This window comes from Barbatula barbatula, assembly GCF_947034865.1.
Source record: "Barbatula barbatula genome assembly, chromosome: 18".
In the NCBI taxonomy this organism is placed as follows: Eukaryota; Metazoa; Chordata; class Actinopteri; order Cypriniformes; family Nemacheilidae; genus Barbatula; species Barbatula barbatula.
The window spans coordinates 13,688,525-13,713,282 of NC_136781.1; the positions used below are offsets into that span (position 1 = coordinate 13,688,525).

The 24,758-nt window shown below is 36.7% G+C and overlaps 1 protein-coding gene across 2 annotated transcripts; it reads left to right on the forward strand.

The window, feature by feature from the left end:
* cplx2b (complexin 2b) lies at positions 1-24,727 on the forward strand. Of its 2 annotated transcripts, XM_079479364.1 has the most exons (4): positions 1-103; positions 11,500-11,649; positions 19,731-19,906; positions 21,602-24,727. In XM_079479364.1, the coding sequence occupies exons 2-4, from the start codon at positions 11,619-11,621 to the stop codon at positions 21,797-21,799; spliced, it is 405 nt and encodes a 134-aa protein (XP_079335490.1). In that variant the 5' UTR covers positions 1-103; positions 11,500-11,618; the 3' UTR covers positions 21,800-24,727. The 2 variants fall into 2 exon arrangements, with proteins under 2 accessions (XP_079335490.1, XP_079335489.1); XM_079479363.1 differs by lacking the exons at positions 1-103; positions 11,500-11,649 and adding an exon at positions 12,139-12,224.
* The last annotated feature ends 31 nt before the right edge of the window (positions 24,728-24,758 follow it).

A 24,758-nucleotide genomic window follows, 5' to 3' on the forward strand; every position in this document is an offset into this window, starting at 1 on the left:
GGAGAGGGAGGGGTCGATCGGATACGGAGCAGCACACATCAGACGCTCAATTCAAAGCAGTCAGGAACACAGAGCCGAATCTTCTCTCTCTCGCATCGTGGAGGTTTGTAAATACTCGCATAATCTCTTTTCAGCATCCATTTGATCAGACGCAGCGCGATTGTGCCGTTGAGTGCTGCGTGTTGCAGAACGGTGCCGTGGCGCAAACTCGGCGATGGAGAGGGTTGGGCGCGCAGTCGTGATGTGCCAGTTTCAGCACCGTGTTTGTGAGAAAAAGACGAGTGTGAATTGAGATGCGTTGTCTGTTTTAAGAGGTAGATGCAGAAGCGCGCGTTTGATGTAGAGAGAGAGAGAGAGAGAGAGATGACAATATGCGCAGGTGCAGCTATTGGTGGATCTGTCAGCTGATAGATGGACTGCATGATTTCATCGTAGCCTATACCGGTCGAAGAGCAATAGAAGGCAATGCGTTGGGCTTTTTCTGTAGGAAGTTTGGTGCATTAGAGATCTTCTTAGATGCACAGTGTTTCAATGAGTGGGTGTTGGAGAAAGCAGCATCCGATCCTACAATTGCATTGAGCTTCAGTGTATAGCACAGCCTTATATAGAGAGCAGCTCCATTACAACGAATAGTTCAAATGTATTGGATCATTATGCTATTCTTCAAAGTTTTGTCAGAATGTTGTTATATTGTGGTGCTCTGTCCAAAACATATGTCCTGTTCTATGAAATATAAAGACTATGAGATTAATAGATGGAGCAAAACATGAACTGACCGCTCTAGTGACCAAAGCCTCCCCAGTTGTTTGACCCTTTGTGTTTGGTTAAGATTGACTAACTTAACATACTGACACATACTGTTGTGTATTGTTCCTTCTAGAGAGCAAACTGTTGTTAATCGTAATTTTAAAACAAAGCTTTTTAAAACCTCTAAATCATTTTAATATTTTCATCAAATCCAGTACGTGTTTGTTATTAAAGAGTTAACAATCTGTTGAAAATCTGTTAACAATCTGTGCAAACAATCTCTTTCTCTCAAGAGGTAGTTGTCTAGCTTTTGTTGAAACTAGTAACTTTGTATTAGCACCTATTGTACTATTGCTCTTGTATGACATATCGCTTATCGCTCCCTGAACTCTTTGTAAGTCGCTTTGGATAAAAGTGTCTGCTAAATGATTAAGTGTACATGTAAGACATTTCTTTGTTCTGTTGAACACAAAAGAAGACATTTTAACGAATGTAGGACAGCAAACAGTTCTGGGGCACTTTTGACTACCATTGTAATTGTGTCCTAATATGGTAGTCACTGGTGGCCAAGAACTGCTTGGTTACAAGCATTTTTCCAAATATCTTTCTCTATGTTCAAATTTATACAGATTTGTTAGAACTTGAGGACAGAATTTCTATTTTGGGGTGAAGGCACACTTCAATAATAATAGCAACATGGTTACTGAACTAAAAAAATGTAAAAGCAATAATGTTGTTTGCCCAAAAATACAATTCTGTCGAAATGTTTCCACCCTTATATCGTTTCAAATCTCTATATGACTGTGAAACCCAAAATAACATATTTTGAGAAGATATTTCTCAGTGGTTTTGGTTACCAACGTCCTTAAAAATATCTTATTTTGTGTTGAAGTATTTTTGAATGCTCTCTATTGCAGAGGAATTGTTCTTATTTCAAGAGGCAGTGGCTTTCAAAAGATCCTCGCTGCCAATATGCATTATTATTTCTTACTTTGGGCCCCAGGCAAGAATGAGAATTATGCCTTGATCCCTTGACCATTATTCATGCGCAGCCTCTGAAACACAGAGAAAAGATAAAGATATCAGGAGTGAAAGAAAGAAGGGATGCATGAAATGCATGTATAGTCCTGGAAAATGTAACATCAATTTTTTTTACATGAGTAAACCTGCAAAAACATTTACTCATCCTCAAATCGTTCTTAACCTGTATAAATGTTTTTTTTTTTCTTAAAACAAAAGGAGATATTTGTAAGTATTTCAGTTACCAAACAAATCTCATCCCTCAATGACACCCATAGTATTTATTTTCCCTACTATGACAGTTAATGGGGGTGGGATCAGAACAAAGACATTTATGCAGGTTTAAAACAATCTGAGGGTGACTAAATGATGACAGAATTTTCTTTTTTAGGTGAACACTTTAAATCTTACAGTTTCACAGTTAAAAAGCACAGGTTGTGTCCCAAACACAGCTCATCTGCCAATGGCCCAAATTCAACTGCCATCTTTGTATGTGCTTCACATATACATTTATAGAATTGAATCGTGTTTGTAAAGTTTAAAAAGTACAGTTATAATTCTTGTCACTTTCATATCACGTCATGTGTATGGAAGTGCAAGTGGTAAGAGCATCTCGGGGAGGTGTTGGTCATGACAGGTGTGGAGTGGCAGTGTCTTTTGTGCTGAGTGTAGTCAGGAGAGGTCTAGCTGCAGGGGAGAAATCAAGAGATGAATTATTTATAGCCGTGTCCAACAAGGTTTTATGATCATAGTCTTTTTGTGCAGCCTATTGTCTCCCTTAACTTTTCCCAAATTTCTCAGATTTCTAATGAAACAGCTGCTGAGCCACAGGTGGTGGTGACAGTATTAAGAGCGGGTCACTCGGTGATCTACAGTGTGCAGTTTGAAAGATTGGTTAAACGTTGTATGATTCACTACTTCTTAAAGGGATAGTTCACCCCAAAATGAAAATTCTGTCATCATTTACTCACTCTCTTGTCATTTCAAACCTGTATGACTTCCCTTCTTCTGCAGAACACAAAAGTAGAATTGTGTTAACCGGATAGTAGCGGTACCCATTGACTTGCATTGGTTTTGTGTCCATACAATACATGTGAATGGGTACTGCCTTTTTTCAAGTAATCAACATTCTTCGAAATATCATTGTTTGTAAAAACCATAGGACATTTTTGGTTTGTAAAAACCATAGGAAGGATATCTTTTCCATGAAATGTTCCACATAGATTGGTCTTGAGGTGTCTTTTTTTACATCTCCAAAACCAATAAAGCTTTGCCTTCACCTGATTTGTTTAGGATTTTGCAAACTAGATATATATGTTACCACAAAAGCTGTGAAAAGATGTTGAAGGGGGTTATTCTTATTGAAAAGACCTTTAATCTGGCTAAATGGTATGAAGTGGTATGAAGATGCTCTTTGGATGAAATGCTCGCCACAACCGTTTCAATTGAAAGCTTATCTCTCTTTTCCAGATTTCTGCCTTCTCTTAGTGCTTATCCACTACACAGTCACATACAAACACTTCAGACACAAAGAAGATGAATGAACAAGCTTATAGTGACAACCAATAGGTCAACAGATATGCATTTCATATCGATATGTACAACTCATATTTATGCACGAGCTGAAAGTCTAGGAGGTTTAACTCAACCAACTGTGACTCACAGAACAAAGTTTTTATGTGGTTAAATCGTCTATATATTAATGTTTTTAGTGTGTCTGCAAAATAAATAAAAAACTGGCATACCACTCATACATTTTAATCTCTTTGCACAGGTGGTCCATTCACACTGTATAAATAAACATAATCAGTATTTTATAGAGATTTTGCTTGAAAGTTTCAGCACAAAGGTACATTTTTCACAGTCAGGCCCATCTGTTTATAATGCACAAACACATCATATGTTCCAGACCAACAGAAAGTATAAACGTGGTGCTAAGCAGTGCAGTCAGAAAGAATGCTGTAATGTGTAGCTGAAATGAAAACTTTAATGTGACAGAAGCTAATTGGCCCCCGCTGGAGAAGGGCTTTCCCGTGACCTCTTGCATGAGCCCAACCCAGCACGCTATGATTGGCTTTGACAATTACATAGCGGGAGGTAACTGGAAGTAGTCATAGACCCCCTTCCTGAAATCAAGTTTCCTTAACAGCTCTCACACAGCAGGAGGTGTAATATTCATACGCTGGCCTGAGTGGGTTACTGTTGACTCTTGATAGTTTGCAAATCCAACAAAATCTCACAGCAAAAACAATGTCTTGTTTCAAACTCCTTTGAAATCCTCGGATCTCATTCGTACATTTTAGTGCGATCTGCTTTTGCGGCAGTGACGTTAGAGTTGGGGCATCAGTGTTGCTTTTTTCAAGTAAGCTTAAGTTTTTGTACAATTCTCAACGTATGAATTTATACGAATAAGCCATCTCGTAACTTGAGTAGGTTGATCTTGACAAATGCAGTTAACATAACACTATTTGTAAGAACAATGAAAGCAGATATTTCCAGCTAACAAATAATAATTCTAATAATGTTTTGCCAACCATTTAAAGTGACCGTAACTCAGACAGTTTCAACATACCTCATGTTAATCTACTTACAGAATAGTATCGCACCCTTCAAATATCCCTACAGTCTTTAGTATGATCACATTTATAAAAGACAGATACAACTTGGTTTTCTTCCCGAAAAACATATGACCTCTTGCACGCGTGAGGAGGAGGAAGTAAAGCACCTGGGCACCCATTGCAAACAAAAAACAGATATATGATTCAGTTTCACTTACCGCATGCGGTTTATGTCTGCCATTTTTTAGCGCTGGGAGCACTCCATAAGTTTCATATGATCTCCAAATCTGGCGTTATATCCATAATTTATATAACAAATGCAGTGAACAAACAAACACAGCTGAACTTTGTGAATGCAGGTCTCTGTCTCTTGCTCCAGCAGGATGACGTGTGTGCATGCTCTTTCTCCCGCTCTCGGTGGTTGACGCGCGGGCATGCTTTTCTGGGAGAATTGGCCAATAAGGGAATAAGAAAAGTTGTTACGAAACGGATTTTCATGTTTGAAAATAATAAATATACACGGTTTCATCATGCACACGCGCCTGGCCCGAAGTTTCCTTTCGGTCTGTGTTTGGTTGTATGTAATGTAACGATAATTTTTTATTTAATTTATATTAATCTAAATTAATATTCATATTTTATAATAATAATATTAAATGACATAAAAACTACTCAACAGTTATCGATTCTAATTTCAGAGAGAGAATTTATTTTCAGACTTTTATCGGAAGCATGTAATAAAAGGTAAAAATGGGGAATCACAGTGAACCATTTTCCTTTGACAACTTTTTTCCTCTTTTAACTTTAATCACATGCAATATTGCAGACACATTTCTTAGACACGTCCAATAGGAATCAGAAGAATAATTTATAAATGAACGAATTAATGTGAGCAGACCCTCAGCAGTGTTCTCTGTAAGAATAATTTATTAAAGAGCCCGACAAGAAATCTTTCACAGTGGCTGTTCTTTCATTCACTGGCAAGCTCTCAAAAATCAAAAGCAAAGCTTTCCTTTTGGCCAAGCCACAAGAGTCACAGTAATGAAGAGCTCATGCGCTGAACTACCTGCAGCAAGTCTTGTACTTTACTGTGCTCCACTCATAAGAAACCGTTTGCTCTGTTTGTGTTTACATAACATGCAATGAAGTTTTTTAAGAATCTTTAGTAAAAGACACGGTCAGAAAATTTCACAGAAACTCCCTTACACAAAAGAAACAAATTTCACATGCATTTCCATGTGTGTGAAATGTGTGTTTTTGGAACACTTCTGTGTGAACCCCATGTAAATTTCCATGTGAAACCCATGTGCAATGTGGTGACCTGTGAAAAACGTGATCAGACCACACCGCACATTACACATGTGATCCCATGGGTTGCACATGGAAATTGACATGGGATTCACACAAAAGTGTTCTAAAAACACATGTGTTCACATGTGTGTTTTTGCACACGTGTCTTTTCTGAAGGGTGGGGTGGTACCCCAAAGATCTCTCTACAGTCTACATGTATAAAAAACAGAAACGTATCTTTTTGGGCACATCATTGTACCTCAAAGACCTATTGTGCATCTTCAAAGATACAGTAAAATGTTAGGGAAACACAATGTTTAGTCTCTATAAAAGCATTATACTTACAAAAAGTCTCAGGAGATTTACTTGATTTTAAGTTCTGTTGTGTTTCATTCAAGTATCAACTCAGCCTCAGACGTTTCTAACAAAATTGCTTATGAGAAATCTAGAAGGTAAAAGTAAAAGTAAAAGAAGTAAAAATCTGCATTCAAGATAAATCTGATGGGAAACTTTTGAGTGGATATTGAAATATTTAAGAATGTTGACCTTTGATCGAAGACTTAACAAATCTGAGCTCTGACATCTCTAGAGATCGCTTTATGAAATGTCTGAGGCACTGTAGCAAAAGTTTTCATTCGCTCTCTATTAAATCTCATTGATGTCTAAGAGACATTATTGAAATATTAAAAAGATCTCATGTAGTTTGTCTTTACTAAGAGATAATACTGTTGTTTGTCGGACATCGTTGAGTATACCTTGGAGCCTTAGAAGTATCTTAGAGGACCATAACATTTCCATTAATACCAGGACAAACAATACCATGATATTTGTCAAAGCACCTTTGTGGTACAATCTGATAGCATTACTATACCATATTACCACTGCAGGACTAAGCACATTTAGTTATTCTTTCAATAACAGCATCAAACAGTGCAGGTTATTGTGTCACATGATGAGGCAGTTTCAAGTGGAGCTGCACCTGTCACAACAACATGAAGACAGCTTGTGATTTTGTTTTAATGGGAGACTTTCTGCATATACCACATGTAGTTCTGGAGAAAAACAACATTAGGCATCCTACATTAATGTGATAACAAAATTATATTTATTTCTTGTGTACATTGTTTGTACGGTATGTCTTTTGATTTTGATACACCAGCGAGGGTCAGACATTCTTACAGTTCATTTTAAACCTTGTTACATCCTAATAAATTGACATTTGATTTAACTCATAACACGTCTTTTTCTAGGAATGTGGTATTAAATTGTTCATCGTATGACACACATCTCTTTATGGGATGTAGTACTCTGCACTAGATGTTTTGTTGTGCAAGTAAATGCAATTCCCGCCCAAATGATTCCAGGCATAATGTATTAATATCCATGCTGAGATTGTACAGATTGCTGCAGGCTGCCATGTGTTGCGATGGATCTTGAAAGTATTCTAGCCAGCCAGGCAATGATGCCACATATTTAATCTAATCATCAATGAGGCTTTTCTGTCAGAATCACTTTGCAAAGCAGGCAGAGCATCTCTGAGTTTAACCTAATTACCCTTCATGCCCTGCCTTCCTGTATCCTTCCCACAACCTCCCGCTGCTTCGCTTGTGCTGGAACTGTACCGCTTCTTATGTTTTACTGTCCAGTCATGTCTACAGAGAGGGCTTGAACCGCTTTCAGTTTATAATCGCCTGTGCTTTTAAATGATAAATTATTCATTCAAAACTAAAGGGTGTTGGCAACCTCTAGGTTCTAGTAGTGTTTATAATTTTCTGGCATATTCACTACATTATATGTCCTTTTTGATGAAAAAATGATTGAAGCACAAACTGACTTGGCAAACCCAACAGAAATGTCACAGAATAAATGTAACTAAGTTTGTAGCACGCCAAGAGCATCGTGTTTGTACAGCTGACCCGAAAAATATTGTTCATCCATATTTCAGTCACTTGGACTGGAAATGTCAGTAACTGTTAAGTGTATTTATTTTATTAGTAGTCCATTTGCTTTATCATTTATGCAACTGTGATTCCTTTGTTTAACCAGTTATTGAAATGCAACAGTAGTTATTGATTTATTTAGTGGTGTATACCTAAAACAATTTATTTGTAAATGTCAGGCACTGTATTTAGTAGCCTAAGGTCAATGGTGTCCGGTTGTGTTGTTATGTGTTAATGCATTAAAATAACAGAGAATGTGTTTTCTATCACTGATTTAAATAACAGAGAATGTGTTTTCTATCACTGATTTTAATTAGGGCTGTCAAACGATTAATCGCATTCAGAATAACATTTTTTGTTTACATTATACTGTATGTCTGTGTACTGTGCACAGACTTTAGTATGTATAAACAGATACACATACAGTCAGGGGTTTGGACAGAGAACCCATTTGCAGACATCGATGATTCAAACAAAAAAAATATTAAAAGAAAAAGCCCACGATGGGGCAAACAAGAAAATAATCGCAACTGAAGACTTACAATAAACTCATTAACAAAACACTTCCCACAAAGGGGCAAAACACATATATTTAAGAAAAACATTAACATTTATTTTTAATTTAAATGATTGGTAAATAGAAATAAATACGTGTAAATATTTCTTAAATAAATATATGTGTATGTGTTTATAAATACAATATTAATATGTCCAGTACACAGATATATATATAATGTAAACACAAACTTTTATTCTGGATGTGATTACTCACGTTTTATCGTTTGGCATCCCTGTTTGTAATCTATTCGAGAGCTATTAGTTTATCTTTTTTCACAATAAAAATGAAAAGGCTCTAGATTTTTTACCACTTTAATTTCATTTTATGCATAAATAATAAGGGTCTACTCTACAGTATAAAATGATCGATAAGGGACTGTGCCTAAAAGTTCTCGACCATAGCTAGAATGTTTTTAAATCTAATTTTATCAGTTTTTATTCTAATTTACACCCTATCATTCATCTAGTCACTGTTCTTCTGTCACGCAAACATTTGGCACTTTGAATCCTTTAAGAAACCAGATGATGTCCTTTGTTATGTCCTTCTGTTTGTCCGGTTATGTCCTTTGTTGTGCTTTCACAGCATCTTTATTAATAAGAAGTTGCCTTGCAGAAAGGCTCTATAGTCGTAATGTGTTTTATAGTTATGTATTTGAACTCAGGCCAGCCCTAAAACTCAAAGCTCCAGCCAGGGTTGTCAAGAAAGTTAGGCATCTTTACTTGTCTATTGATTTGAACTGCCTCAAGCCTCTTTTACCATTTAGCTTTAGTCATTAAGCAGGTGCTGAACGTTAATAGCTGTGTGTCTTAATGGATGCAATCCTTGTGTATCGCTCCTAAATGGCTGTCCTTGAAAGGATGTGTAAGGAGATAAGACAGGATGTGGACAGAATCAAGCACAGCCTATATGCACCAACATCACTTGAAGTGGAGTATGAGTACTATACCTTAACAGTAAGTCATTCAGATCCACGTGTCTAGATGCAGATCAATTAACCGTAATAGCGTTATTTTCATTTCTAGTCATTGTTTGCTGTTAGACTTTATGCGATTCGCCATAGCGAAGAAGCATTATTGAGGGGCAAAATCGCATAGAATGTGTTTATTCTGCTTATCCAACCTAAAGTAATAACCTCTTTGAAGAGGTCTGCTGTACATGCAAAAGCCTTGTTTCTCTTCATTCATTGCATCAGCGTGTGAAGGATAAATTATTTAATAGGAAGAGGAATAATTTCACGCCTGGTTGGCCAAAGTCACTGCAGACGCAAATCGTGCTTTAAGCTGTTATATTTTGAGGTCTGGGATGGCAAGAATCTATAACACTATTTGGTGCATTAAGCATCTAAATTACTAGATAAATTATCACATTATTGCAATATTACTTTCAGTGAATTTCTGTTTTGATAAATAAAAAAAATTCAGATTTCATGTTATGTCACTGAGACTTAGACATAAGGATCCGTTTATAGACTCGACTAATAGCTTCTCATCCTATTCAAATGTATTTTCTTCTTAATGGGTTTCCATTCATGTGCCTGTAGCACAAACAAACGTTTATAAGCTATCAGTGGATTGATGGTTTATAAAATGTAAACAAGTTCATGTATGTGAAATTTCCATTCGTAACTATATGTAAAGCAATTCTTTATAATACAAGTCAATCCAAGAAAATAATTATAGAAGTATTGTCTTTAATATAAGCGCACTTAATTGCATACACAGACTAAGAATTGATGACACACATTGAATCCAGTTCAATATATTTTGGAAGGTTATACAAAAAACAGGCAACCATGTTGCATTATTGTAAAGTAATCTGTTGTGTTGACTTGACAGTGCTGTGATTGTACTAGAATCAGGTTGAACAGAAAGTCTGAAGGATGTGATGTGTTTAGTTAATCGGACACGGTACAGGAAGATCAGTTATTGTTTTAAACCTTATGAAATATGGACAGCTGTGGGGGTATTGCCAATCTCATATTCATCTTGAGTACCTATAGAATAGTATTGCATACTTCCTATATTTAAAGAGTATCTAGTTTGTTCACATTTATTTATGAATTTATGATTCACTTTAAGTTTGTGTTGTATGTGCGTTCGCACCGATTGCATATGACTTAGTTTCACATGCTGCATGCGGTTCATGTCCAGCATCTTTAGCTCTGGGACCGCACCATCTATCAGTTTCAAAACATCTGCAAATCCGGAGTTATATCCACCGTTCATATAACATCCATCACCGAAATGCCGTAAAACAAACAAACACACCCCAACTTCTCTCACTATCGCAAGAGTAACAAGCTGCAGCTACAGGTCCACAGCCAATCTGGATAAGCGGTCTTACTATCGCTTGTGGGCAGGCTATTTCTTTCGCCTTGCGTGCTTTTCCGGGAGAATTGCCCAATAAGGGACTAAGAAAAGTTGTAACGTAACGGTTTTTCTTGTTCGAAAAAAAGATTCTGAAACCTATACGACCACAGTGGGGCTGTATCCAACACAGAAATACTACGTCATACGTCCAACTCCTTTCTTTAGACAAGTTGACATGTTAAGCATGATAAGCCAGCACATTTAACATTGTAAAGTCAGAATGCATGAAACGTTAAATTACAACATACAATTTTTTGATACAAAGATATTACCTATGTCATTCACTTGTCACGAAATGGTTTTGACAGAACCCAGATGCAGGCAGACGAGGGGTTAAATATAAATGTTTATTAAATAAAACACCCACAATGGGGAAAACCAGCATAAAAAACACTAGCAAACAAAAACTAGAAACAAACACCTTCCACGAGGGGGACAAAAACAAAACAAGAATCTTTAGAAAAGATAAATAATAAATTCCCAAACTGTAAACAGGAACCGGGTTATCCAATAACGGGGGATAATACCATGCACGCAAAACATCAGCGTTGGATATAAACATTAGACAATGCACCGACACTAAACAGAGGGAAACTAAGACTATATAAAGGGAGACACTAACGAGGAGTGATTACATGGGGAGAGTGGTGACAGCTGATGGGAATAAAACCCTAATTAAAGTGAAACACCAAACAGACGATGGGAATGAAACCCTTAAGAAATTACAGGAGATAGGAGGGTGGGGCTGAGAGACATAACAGGAAGACACGTGGCATCAAGTAACAACATAAAGCCACATGTCTCCACACATAACACAACAGAAACACGAAAAACCTGGCATGACTCTGCCCAGGGAGCTAGAAAGCTCGAGACAGGAAGGACAGAGTCCTAACATTACTAGCAATGATGTAACCTGTTTGAAGATTCCTTGAGAACATTTTGGATCTCCAGTTTAATTGTATTGAATCTGTAATGATCTCTATTATCTGACACAGATATCTTTACACTCCCAATAGGTTTGGAGAATTCATCAGGACGTTATACACACTTTGGAGGACCAACATAAACAGGACCACAGCTCGACTAAATGCAACATTCCGTTTAGCTTTAAGAGGTCCAGATATCTGACTGCATCATGGATTTTGTGATGAAGCAAGCACTGGGCGGTAAGTGTGTGTTATTTTTCATTCTACATATGTATTTATTAAACGGCTCATTGAAATGCTTGATTCTGATTGGTCAGTCACAACATTTGCAGGTTCGTTATCCCCGATAACACCTGCTGAAAATGAATAACACACGGTAACCCAGATTTTGACAAGTTAAATATGAATATGTCTTTTAATAACATATATGACATTATATTTACAAATGATTAAACCAAATTGCCTGTTTGTGACAAATGAATATAATTTTTACCTTAAAACTGAAAGTAAGCAGCTTTTCCTCACAAAAGGTCTGCATTCGTTAAAATGAGCTAATAAAATATTTCTAATTGACATTTCATGTCCAGTTTTTTTCTCATGTGGCAAGTAGCCATGTAACCAGATAATGTAAATGTTATCGCGAAAAAGCCGCTTCAGTGTGATACAAGATCCTGATAACACTGTCGGGGCTTATTTCGGCGATTACCACCTGCCTGTTCATTATCCCTTACATAAGCCATGTGTGAGTGAATGAGACATGTCTCCATTCTACATCTCAGTTGTTGTCAGGACGCATGTTGTTCTGCATTTATTTGGTGAGTAAATGTGTTTTGCATGTGACACATGGCAGCTAACAGATGCATAAAGCCGTTGTTTCCAAATGCGATTTTTCTTTGACTCCAATCTCGAGGTAAAACAAAAAGAACCTGACCAGCTTTAGTCAATTCAATTTTTACCAGTAACAAAACAAAGGGCTTATTGATTTGGTAAGACTTCCACAGTGTGTATAGGTTATGGATATCTTCGATCTCATGAACATATATTGTCTCAAGGTTATCAAACCATTTAAATCAATTTCATGATTTGGTTTTATCTGCAGAGAGACTATGGGCAATAAAAGTAAATGTATTTTCCTTGTCAATTGCTCTGAGTGGGCCAGCTGTAGCCTATTGTCTTTGGCAAAGCTCATGTGACCACATCATGACCATCTGTATGAGACGTCATAAGCATGTCCTTATATTCTATCACATAATTCTATTTAAACAATAGCATATATTTTAGGTTCGCGGAATGAAACTGTTCTGGGCTTTAGGGGATTTAATGAGGAACAGTATTATTTATCACTATTCTCCATCAAATATGTAAAATGTATCTTGAGCTCTGATCACAATTATAAATATTATATTATCCACCACACCCTTTGTAAGGGAAACAAGTATCCGCCCAAATTGGGATGAATACATTTTTATGATCAATTATATTTATCTGGATCAAATTCATGATTTGGGGAAATCAATTAGCATTACGAGCAGGTAGCAAGAATCGGCATCATTAGGGACTCTGGATTATGAGCATGAACTACAAACAACGTCACATAAAACAGGACTTTATTCCCTAGACTAGACACACATTAATCTAACATACACACACATACAGTTTAGCTTTGGAGGAAGGTTGATGTTGAAACAGAGTTGTGGCAGTATGTGACAGAACCCGAACAAAAAGAAGAGCAAAAACGCAAGAGAGATAAAAGAACCACGCAGAAGAGAAGGTGGTCTCTTTTAAGCTGTAAGGATGTCACATCCTGCAAATGTGACTGACCCCATCATGAGATGGCACCTTTGGTTAGGTTTATTGTCTTTGTCTTGGATTGCAATGGGATGTTTACCAAGAGGATTTCTTAGAGTTTAATAAAACGAATATGAAAAGAGTTACTTTTACTAATAATTATTTTAGTTATACACACATTCATTCAAACTACTTTGGGTTAATGTTTGAGACAGACACAAAAACAAGAACATCAATACAAGGAAAGGTTACTGTATAAATGAATATATGTACATTTCTATATAAATGTATTTAGGATGGCATGTCTGTCCCCAAAGTGAATAAAGAGAGTGTATATATTTACATTCCATTAGGTTGTAAAGGAGTCTTATCTTGATGGTTTGTTGTGGGTTTGCTTTGGTCGCCAGAGATCTGATCCTGCACCTAGGTGTTAATTTCAGATTAGGGTAGACCCCCTGGTGACTAGCTTGCTGGATGGGTAAGGAGTGTTGTTGTTATATTTAAGAAATATAACTAGTTATTGCATGTCTGATGTCTCGGGCACTACAGGGCAAACTCTCCACCCGTTCATATAGCCTTGCATGGACAGAGCGGGAGAACAGCAATATATGTCCCCCCACCTGGGTAACCAGAACAGTTTATGATGCGTAACAGGATTAAATTAAATGATTGAACAGGTGGATATGGAGGAGGAGGGGATCAAGTGACCTGCCAGAACTAACACCACACTTGATTTATATTAAAGATGTCATATTGCGTCTTTGCCTAAAGAAAAGTAATATGGCACAGTAAAATATAGAAAACGTGAAAGCTTTGTTGGAGCATTTTAGCTTTGTGGTAATGGAGAATGGTTTCCCCTTTGTATATCATCCATTATTAAATAGATTTACACTAGGCAGATTTCTCCGAGCCTGGCAAATTATTCATAAACATATAGCATTCCTTAAAGCTCCAACAGAGAATTCCCCTCAGACTGCCCTTGTAAGTCAGCAGACTGTGACAAACAACATATATGTTTGCTCTTTTATTGTGAATTTTATTAAAGGAAGATGAAAACAGGAGCATAAAGGGGGAGACTTAATATAAAGTTTATCTACAGATTCACTGGTGTATGAAATTGTAAAGGATATAATAACAGATAATGTCACCACATTCACTCACCAACCTTCATAACCATTCTCCTCGTGTAAGATATTTATGTGAAGGTTTTTGTTTTATGGACTGTGTTAAAGCCGAGCTGGAATTGTGAAATGCAGGCGACCTATTTAACTATTATTACTTTACTGCTCTAAAAGAACTTCATTAATATGCTAATTGCTTAAGCTCTGGTTATTCACATATAATTAGGAATAAGGGGTTTTCCAGAGACACTGGAACACAGTTCCAGCTACTGTGCATAGGCCGGATTTACTCTCCCATCCAGAACAATCAGTGCTGCTCTGTGCTTTGATGTAAAGCCTCTGAGGATCTGATAGAGGAAAGCAATTATTTTGTTATATTCAACATCTACTGTGTGGCTTTAAACATAACAACAGGGTCGAATTCAGTGGCCTGCATCTTCATTTTATAGAACTTTAGCAAGTGCGCACCCATTGCCAACTAAACACAGCCATATGACTTAGTTTCATTTACCGTGTACAGTTCATGTCTGCCGTCTTTTAGCACTGGGTCTGCCCTATCTATCAGTTTCAGAAATTCTCAGAATCCAGCGTTATATCCACTCTTTATATAACATCCATCAATAAAATGCCTTGATCAAACAAACACACCTTAACTTCTCTCCCTATCGCAAGCGTAACGAGCTGCAGCTGCAGGCCCACAATGCAGCAAATCTTGACGCAGCTAATCTTGATGGTAAGCTTGTCGGTTGGCGCGTGGGCGTGCTATTTATTTCGCCTTGCTGCGGGCGTGCTTTTCCGGGAGAATTGCCCAATAAGAAACAAGAAAAGTTGTTACAAAACAGATTTTCATGTTCGGAGAAATATACGAACGCTGGTGGAGTGTATTGAGCTATAATATACTACGTCATACGTCCAACTAGTTTTTTGACAAGTTGACCATGTCAAGCATGAGAAGACAACACGTTTAATATTGTAAAGAAGTCAGAATGCATGAAACACAGTTGTACATCCCCTTTAAGTAATCACGTCATTCGTGATGTCATCAAGAAGGCGGAACTAGTTGTGTGATTTTCTCAGAGACATTTTTAAACTAAAAACTGAACACTGTTATGCATCTTAGCTATTGGTTTACACAGTAACATTGTTTTCGAGGACTGAAAAGGGAAACGGGTATCGTAGTGCAAGTTTTTGAAAACGAAAGCGTTATCGTCTCTGTATGAACTCTGAAAATGGAGTACAAGAATTTTTACATGCTAGTCTTTCTGGTGGGATGTCATGAAGCATCACACATGCACTGTTGGTTTTTGTATACAATGACATACTATATCCGACAAAACAATAGAGTAGTCACAATCTACAACAAATGTATCATGACGAAATATGGCTGAATTTGTCTGGTCTGAACCAGGGTTTAGATGTTTAAACTCCTATACCAGGTTAATGCACAGACTACTATAATACATTCAAGTTGATTCCCCTACATAAAAAATCCCAAATGAGAAGCATTGAAGCATCCATTTGTCCAGCACAGGTAGCTTACGTCAACCAGTGTGGTCTCTCTGGTGAAGCTGGTTGATAAATTATTTATGGTAAGGATTGAACAGATGGCGGTGGTGAGGTTCACTAAAACTGGCCATGGTACCATCAGTTTTTTTGAAAGCCGCCAGTGTTTTTTTCTTCTGTTAGATATGATACAGTAAAGGACTGGATTTACAATTACTGGGCCAAAACGGCAGGTTGTTAAATATCAATGAGGGAGCTTGGGAGTAAAAGTACTGGTGTGGGGTTTGAATGACCACACAAGATAATGTCCATCAGCCACATATGAGTGCTAATGTGTCCTAAACACACACACACACGTTTCCATGTTTTATGGGCCTTACCATAGACTTACCAATTTTATTTTATTTTCGTGACCATTTTTACTCAAAATGTAATTGTGAAAATGTTTCTTTATATAAAATAAAAAAATGTAGGACTGTTAAACGATCAATACCAAATAATCACATCCAAAATAAGAATTTGGGTTTACATAATATATATCTTGTGTGCTGTGCATATTTTCTTAATCACTTTTTATCATCCCCCTTAGGGGCAATTTGTTCTGCAGCACAGTAAATTCCCAAAGACAATATACACTGTAAATTCTCAAAGAATAAATATTATAAAAACACATGTATAGAAAACAACTATTTTCTATTTGCATTGATCAAGTTTATGGCACAAGGAACAAATGACAATTTGAATCTGTTGGTCATGGCTCTATGAACTCTATACAAAGATCCAGATGGAAGGGTCTGAAATGTATTATGGAGACAAAAAAACTATCCGATATAATGTTATTCGCTTTCTTAAGCACCTGCCTGTTGTACAAGTCAGACAGCCCCGTCATTTTCACACCCACTACTTTACTACAGTTGTTCACCACTTTAACCAGCAAACCAACAAATTAGTGAAAAGGTGAAAAAAATAATTATATGTGTTTTATAAAAAAACAGTCATCAAGGTCCCGTCGATATTAAACTCGGCCAGCATCCGAATACAATAAAGCCTCATAAGGCCTATTTTACACAGCTTATCAGTATTCCCTCCAAAATATATTTTTTGTTTCATAGGTATTTATAACTTTCATCCAACTCAATTTGATGATTGTCTATAACTGTAACTGTGCGAGACACTGCAGTCAATCGATACACATGTCCTTAGTTTTCTCAGCAAACTTCTAAGAAACTTACTATGAGTGTATCAGCAAACTTCAAAATGTGCCGATTTTCAAACTGACCAAGACACTTGTTAGTGTAAAGGATGTATAGGAGAGGAGAGAGTATGCATCCCTGGGGGGAGCCCATAGAAGTAATAATAGAATTGGACTGTTGTTGATCCTTACCCTCTGTAACCTATTTGTAAGGAAGTCAAATATCCAAGCGGCCATACTAGCATCCACACAAAAATCCAATCTAAGCTTATCAACCAACAAGCCTGTGTTCATCGTATTAGATTCAGACGAAAAATCTACAAATAAAAGCCTTGCATGGCTCCCGCTTCCCTCCAGGTGTTTATACGAAAGGTCCAGTAAGGTCAATGTCGCGCATCCTGCACACCTCTCCTTGCCCTGTAGGCAAATAGCATCGGGTCAAGAAATTTAGTTTTTTCCAATAATAACTCTTTTACTAACTTTTCAAAAACTTTCATTACCAGACAGGTCAAGGAAACCTGTGATCTGTCAAACCTTTAAGGCAACTATTTTTGCCACATAAATAACAATCGACTGTTTCCAAATCCATGTACATTCTGAAGTTCCAAAGACCAATTCAAGATCTATGTGAAAATTGGGCCCAGTTGATCTGCACAATGTTTTAACACCCTTATTCCATCAGGGTCTGTACTCACTTTAGTTTTACACAGTTTAAAAAATGTAACTACAGATTTTTCATCAAAATAAACAGATACGTTTCCCTCTGAGTATGATTTAAATTCCCATTCATTAAGCTACTCTTGTTTCTCAAATCTAGAATAAAATGCATTAAAATCCTCAGCAAGGACACTATCTGACTCATAACCGTTTACTTTAATAATTTTGCAACCTCCATTATTCAGACCCGTCAATAATTTTAAACTATCCCATACTGAGCCCATACAATTGGTTCTTAATTTAAACTCCACTTATAATTTATTTTTGCCCTTTTGATTTCAAGTCTAATCCCCCTTTGAAAAGCATTTCATTTTTCTTCAGTCTTGTAACATGGAATGAGGTAAACACCATTGTGAACTGGCGGGCTCAATGGCCTTAGTAGGGTGGCTTTGTATGCTCCTTTAATGGAGCGATAACATGGGTCTAAAGATAAATTGTGCTTTGTTGGGCACGTAACATACCCATGCATATTCCTTACAGATTTTTCCACTTTGCAGTTGTTAAAATCGCCCATAATAAAAGTCAGGGCATCAGGTGATGATGACTGAAATTTCAGTACACTCTGTTCAATATATTGCACAGCCAAATTCCCATTTGCCGTTGGATGTACATACTTGAGGTCGACTGATTGATCGACCGGCCAATTAATCGGGACCGATTTAAAATTATACCGATTGCGTTGTTGTTGTGGAACAGGCGACGCTGCCTCTTGCGGCAACAGATAACCGCCGGCATAACACTGTGATGTCCCCCTCTGCCTGCTAACTATTTAACTACCTGCTAACTTATATACACAGTACACAATGATATATTATGTAAACACAATCATTTATTCTGGATGCGATTAATTGCAATTTATCGTTTGACAGCCCTAAAAAATATACTTTATGTATAATTTATATGAAACAACCTAAGGAAAAAATCTGATGATGTTGATTATTGTCTGCATGTGATATACTGGTACACACACGCGCGCGCGCGCGCACACACACACACACACACACGCACACACACACACACACACACACACACACACAAAGGCCACTTAAATCAGTACATTAGCTCTCCTTTCTTTCTGAATGTCCTGCATGTGATACAAAAGCCGTTAAACACAGGTGAAGGTTTATGTGTAGATCTTGACATTGGATTTTCAATGCATGCTCATGCGTAATAAATAAACACGATTAATAACTAATAAGTGTTGGTCTCACAGTTGCTTGTAGGCACAGACATTATGCAAATTATTTCTTAAAGCTATAGTACAAAATGTGTCTGTACCAAATCTTTGTAAGCTGGTAACCTGCCATTCAGAACTGTTAATAGTCATTTCAGTTTGTACTGAGCTACAAACACAGCTGTGTTTTGTGTTTGAAACATATGGTAGACACAGACATCAAGGTATAGGCACATATTGCATAAAGTCGTTTATTGCCGTAATACTCATGAAGACTTGATGTTGTGTTGTGATGTTATGTATGTAGTTGTGAATCTAGAACAAGTAGCTATATGATATTGGATATAGAGTACAGTCAAACAGAGAGTTGAGTTAAAGCAGTGAAGCAGATGGTGAAGAGGATCATTCTGGTGGCTCTGTTTTGCCTCAGCATTTTGGCCTTATTATGTCGACATAACACCATATCACACAGAGAAGACAAGAATGAATCTTATAAAATTTTGTTTATATACAACCCTTTACATCGTGTGTTTGGTAACATTTGCATATACAAACATACACAAAATATTCTGTGGGCCTCAGTAAATATCACAAAAATAATAACTTAATAATATCTCTTAAAATCATTTAACTACATTTTTTGTGGGACATATTTAACAAATTGATAAAAATCTAACAGTTAAGAGTTAGTTTCTCAAAAATGTTAAGTTTATTTAATGAAAAAAAATTATTTAATTAAGAAGTTATTTTTATATATACACTTTATAGTTTGGTGAAATCAATGAGATTTTTTAATCCTAACATTTCTTTTCTCTGTGTCATACAGGAGCCACCAAAGACATGGGTAAGATGTTAGGAGGAGAGGAGGAGAAGGATCCCGATGCCCATAAAAAGGAAGAGGAGCGTCAGGAGGCTCTGAGACAGCAGGAGGACGAGAGGAAGGCCAAACATGCTCGCATGGAGGCAGAGAGAGAAAAGGTCCGACAGGCCATTCGAGATAAGGTGAGCTTCACACTTCCTACCCACTTTAAAAGGATAGTTCAGGGAAAAAAACGAAACTTCCCCATGTTCTACTCATCCATAGGCATCCTAGGTGTATATGACCTTCTTCTTTCAGACGAATACTATAGGACTGGATAAAAAATAAAGATTCTTTGAGTTTAATCGATTTTCAATATAAAAAAACAATATCGATCCGAAAAGTCCCTGAATCAATTTTTAATGCACGTGTCTCAGAGAATATTATCTGTATTTCGCCTCTCCTCCAGAGGATGGCCCGTTATTCAAGTTGAATTTTGAGATCTCTTTTATTTCTTAAGCAAGTTTCAAGTTGTTCATGATTTCATTTTTGCACATTTACAATGTTTTCTACAGTAAAGTAATTCAAAACAATTGTGTGGGCTATAAACGTGAATGTGTATTTCAATCATTTAGCTGAGTAGGGGGGTCTCAGTTAGCAGCCCATATATTAAAATATGGATTCAATGCCTGCAAAACTAATATTTTAAATGGAAAAGGGACAACTGATCAAAATTGAATCAAATTGAAACCATATAAATAAGAATCAAATGAAGTGGTCTCAAATCCCAGCCCTGACGAATATCGTTTATCCTTTCGTTCTTCCAAGCTTTATTACGGGAGTGAATGTGGGACCATTTTGGACTTTATAAATTGAAAAGTCTAACTTCTGTTAATGGGGTGGCCATGCGTAAACGAAATGGTGGCGTTCCAGCAAACGAAACAGGCATGTCATAAATATGGATATTTCTCTTCAACAAACGCATCGATTCCCTCCAGAAGGCCTTTATTAACCCCGTGGAACCATGTGGAGCAGTTTTTGACAGATGGATGCACTTTTTGGCGCTTCAAAATCTCATTCCCCATTCACTGCCATTATAAAGCTTGGAAGAGCCTCGGATAAATGGTGTTGTGTTATGACTCTCACTGTATTCGTCTGAAAGAATAAAGTCATATACCCTTGCATTAAGGGTGCGTAAAACATGGTATAATGAATTTATTCCCTCAACTATCCCTTTAATGTCCTGTCAAAGCTGCATACACTATGAAGTCAAATTAGAAGAAATTGTTAATGTCGAGTCCGTTTCTAATTGCCAAAATCGATATCTTGAAGCCATTACACCTTCACTTAATGATTCATACAGGTGTGGAGCTAACACAGCAAGTACCATTCACCATAAGCCTTTAATGAAATGTCACATTTGCAGGAGGTCTTAATGCCAGATTACTTCTATTTAACAGAAGGGAAGACAAAACTTTATTTTATAACATTAATCACTAGAATATAGAGTCTCAACTATAGATATAATAAGCACAATGATAACATCTATACATGGCTTAAACTCATTCAACACCAATGTGATGATAGAAGGTTGTGAATAATAATGAAATGCTAAAAGGTGTATTTAGATGCATTTTATGACTGGCTATACTTATATAGCAGTGGTTTTCAACTGGTGGTTTTGCGATCAAAAACAATTAAAAGCATGACACCGATAAATAATGGTGTTACATTAAGATGGTATGGTAGCACTTTACCAAAACGTGGCATTTATTTACATTAGTCGAGAAGCCCTGTAATGTGTAGTCTAGTCTAGGTATATGGTCTAGTATCATGCAAAAGCAAGATATATAAAGCTTTAAGAAATTGAATATCTCTTATTTCCTGTGTTCTTGCAGTATGGACTAAAGAAAAAAGAGGAGAAAGAAGCTGAGGAGAAAGCAGCTATGGAACAAGCGTGCGAGGGGTCACTGACTCGCCCCAAAAAGGCCATCCCAGCAGGCTGCGGGGCGGACGACGACGACGAGGAGGAGAGCATACTAGACACCGTTCTCAAATTCCTGCCTGGACCTCTGCAGGACATGTTTAAGAAGTAACAGACACAAACGCTGATTCCGACAGGAATGCCGGTGCCGGGGGGAGTTTTTGCCAAACAAGTGAAAGGCTTTTCACTGCCTTGACAGAATTTGATTTACTCTTCTCTGAGGATAGAAACACAATTCATAACCCGACAACGTTTGGTCTTTTCACTGCCATTCAGGTATAGATTGTTTACACTTTCTATAGATCTTTCTATTTGTTTACTAAAGCATCGCCAGGGTCTCTGGTATTTTCTGCCTTACAGGTTCTTAATGATCAGCCCCACATTCAAAACTTATATCGATCTTTGGTGCGGGGATTAGCGAAACGCAAAATATGTCTGTAATGTTTTCAGTCACGTGCATGAGGGCAAGATTTTACTGATCGGTTTGTCATCTGTGGCTCTTATGTTCATGAAAGCAAAGATATGTTGCCATTTGTTCAAATGGGAGACACTGTTATGCTTATCACCTGAATGCTCACATGGTTTGCAGCCTGGCAGTTCTCATTTGTTTATGATATATTATTAATTTAGATGTGTTTCTTTATAAACAATCTTTTCTCCTATGAGTTCCTTCTTGAAGTGTGATTTAGAACTTGGCCTGACCACAAGTAATATTCACAAACATCTTGCCAGCAGAAGATATCAGGAAAAGCTCAGAACAGCAAAAATGGCACAGTTTGTCTTTATATAAACCGGACCAAATTTACCCAGACAGTTTTCAGGACAGTATTGAAATGACAAGAATCCACAGAAGCTCGGATGTCAAACACTGTTTCACTGATGATCTGATGTTAGATTACAGATGACAATCAGAAATAAATCCAAGCGAACTTTGGACATGAGAAATAATTATACAGCGGGTCTTATAAGGAGCTCTTTCTTAACTTTTTAATATTTGGTATATCATTTCAAATTTACGTTTGCCCAAACTTAAAAACTAAATATACCACGGACTTTGGATGTTGGTATATGTTTAAAATTTTCCAAAAGTGTTAATTTAAGAAAAAAGACGATGTGAAAAATGATCAAGTATTACTGCCAGATTTGAATCATTGTTTTAGAGATTTCGTATCAAAACATAAACATGATTCACCCACAACAGAAACACAAAATGTAAAACACCAAAGAAAGACTAAATTCATTGAATTATTACAACTCAGTTTACTTTGAGATTGATGCCATAGTGCTAAAATTCCAATCAACAGAATCGTTCAATCAACAAGAATATTTTCTTCCCTCGGTGAAGCAAAACTACAGACATCATACTAGTTTATTAAAAATGAAAATTCAGTATCTGGTCCAAAATGTCATCTTAGTGCTGGCATCTCTGAAGTGCATTTTTAAACAGTGACTGAAAAAAAATCACAATGCCTTGTTATTTGAATTATTTAATTATGTTTCCATGTTTGAAGCGTTGAGTAAACACTGCCATTTGATAAACATGTCGACACTTCTTTTGGGTGAAAGGTTAAACGTTTACATAACCGTTTATTATACAGGGGGAATAAAAGAGACTCGTTTTGTAAAGAAATACTCAACTGGGTATTGTGTTGCATGATGAAAAATATAAACTTAGGGTTCGTTGAATAAAATAAAGTTAGTATATATATGTTTTCCAACCAATCACATTTACATGTGACCCTTTTTAAACTATTTTAGCAAAGTATGTAAACTACAGGTATATACGTATCTGTATCCATTAGGCTGAATGTTCTGCGATCGAAATGCTTTTTAGATTGTGAGGATCATTCAAAAAATAGAATAACGTCCTACTTTAAAGTAGACCTTCACTTTGGCGGTACCGAAGCGTGTTTTTTTAAATTAAACTCTTAAGAAAGAATGAGACTGACTTTTTCATTTTTGTAGTGCTGAAGTGTTTTTCACTAGTCAAAGCCATATTGTTAGACTGCAATAAGAACTAAAAAATAGTACGTAGATACATCACCCTGTAGTTATGCATCTGTTATATCTGTACAAATGTGTTGATATCTATTCTATCTGTCTTCATAGTATGTCAGGAAGTGTATAAGCGATACAAGGACATTTCTGTAGAGAGAGAATCTTTTAAAAAGATTGCTGTACTGTTGTAATGTCTACTGTGTGTGCTTACTGTAAGTGTGCATTTGTATGTGTGTCTGTACTTGTCCGTGCTGTAAAGTATGTTATTGTATCTGTTGATGTCTTTTAAATAAGAGCAGGCTGCGCCCGCTGTCATGGAGACAGTGGAAAGGGTTGTATGAGTCTTTAATGTATGCATGCAGATAAACTTGGCATTAAATACCAAATCAGAACGTCCGGATGTGAGATGTTTGCGTATTACTGTCTGTCCCTGCAACAGAATCCGTCTCCATCTGTCTTATGGGCTATGGTAAATTTATCAAGCCTGTCATTCGGGTTGCTGGTCGAAATGTCAGTTCTGTTGTTTACCATTTGCAATCTCAAACAAAAATGTTTGTAGTACAATATACATATTGACAGTGCCGTGGTTCATCCCTTTATGCCACCAATGAAGTACTGAGGCCACCAAAAAGTATAGAACATTTAAGTCACACTTTAAAATGCAAATTATTATAAATGAAATGATAATGCGACAACCACCTTCGATAACTTAAACAATTGATTTTTTAACCTGACTTTTCTGTGAATTGTTTTGTGTGTTTTTATATGATCGCTTGTATTGTGTTACATAATCCAAGCATGATCTTACATTGTCCAAATACTTTTTTAGGCTCTATAATTTACAGAATTCCCTTTTTATTGATACATTCCAGCTGGATGTTTATTTTCCTGTATTATTATTATGAGATTAATTGCATTGGGTAATAAATAACGGGGTACAAGGGCTTAATGTGTTGGTGATTCTCTAATGTTTAGGATGCTTTTGGACAGTTAATGTCCTATCAAATAAAATGATTTCTTTGTCTGTTCATTTGACGTTATTTGAATGATCTGGAGCACGTGTCTTTGTTGTG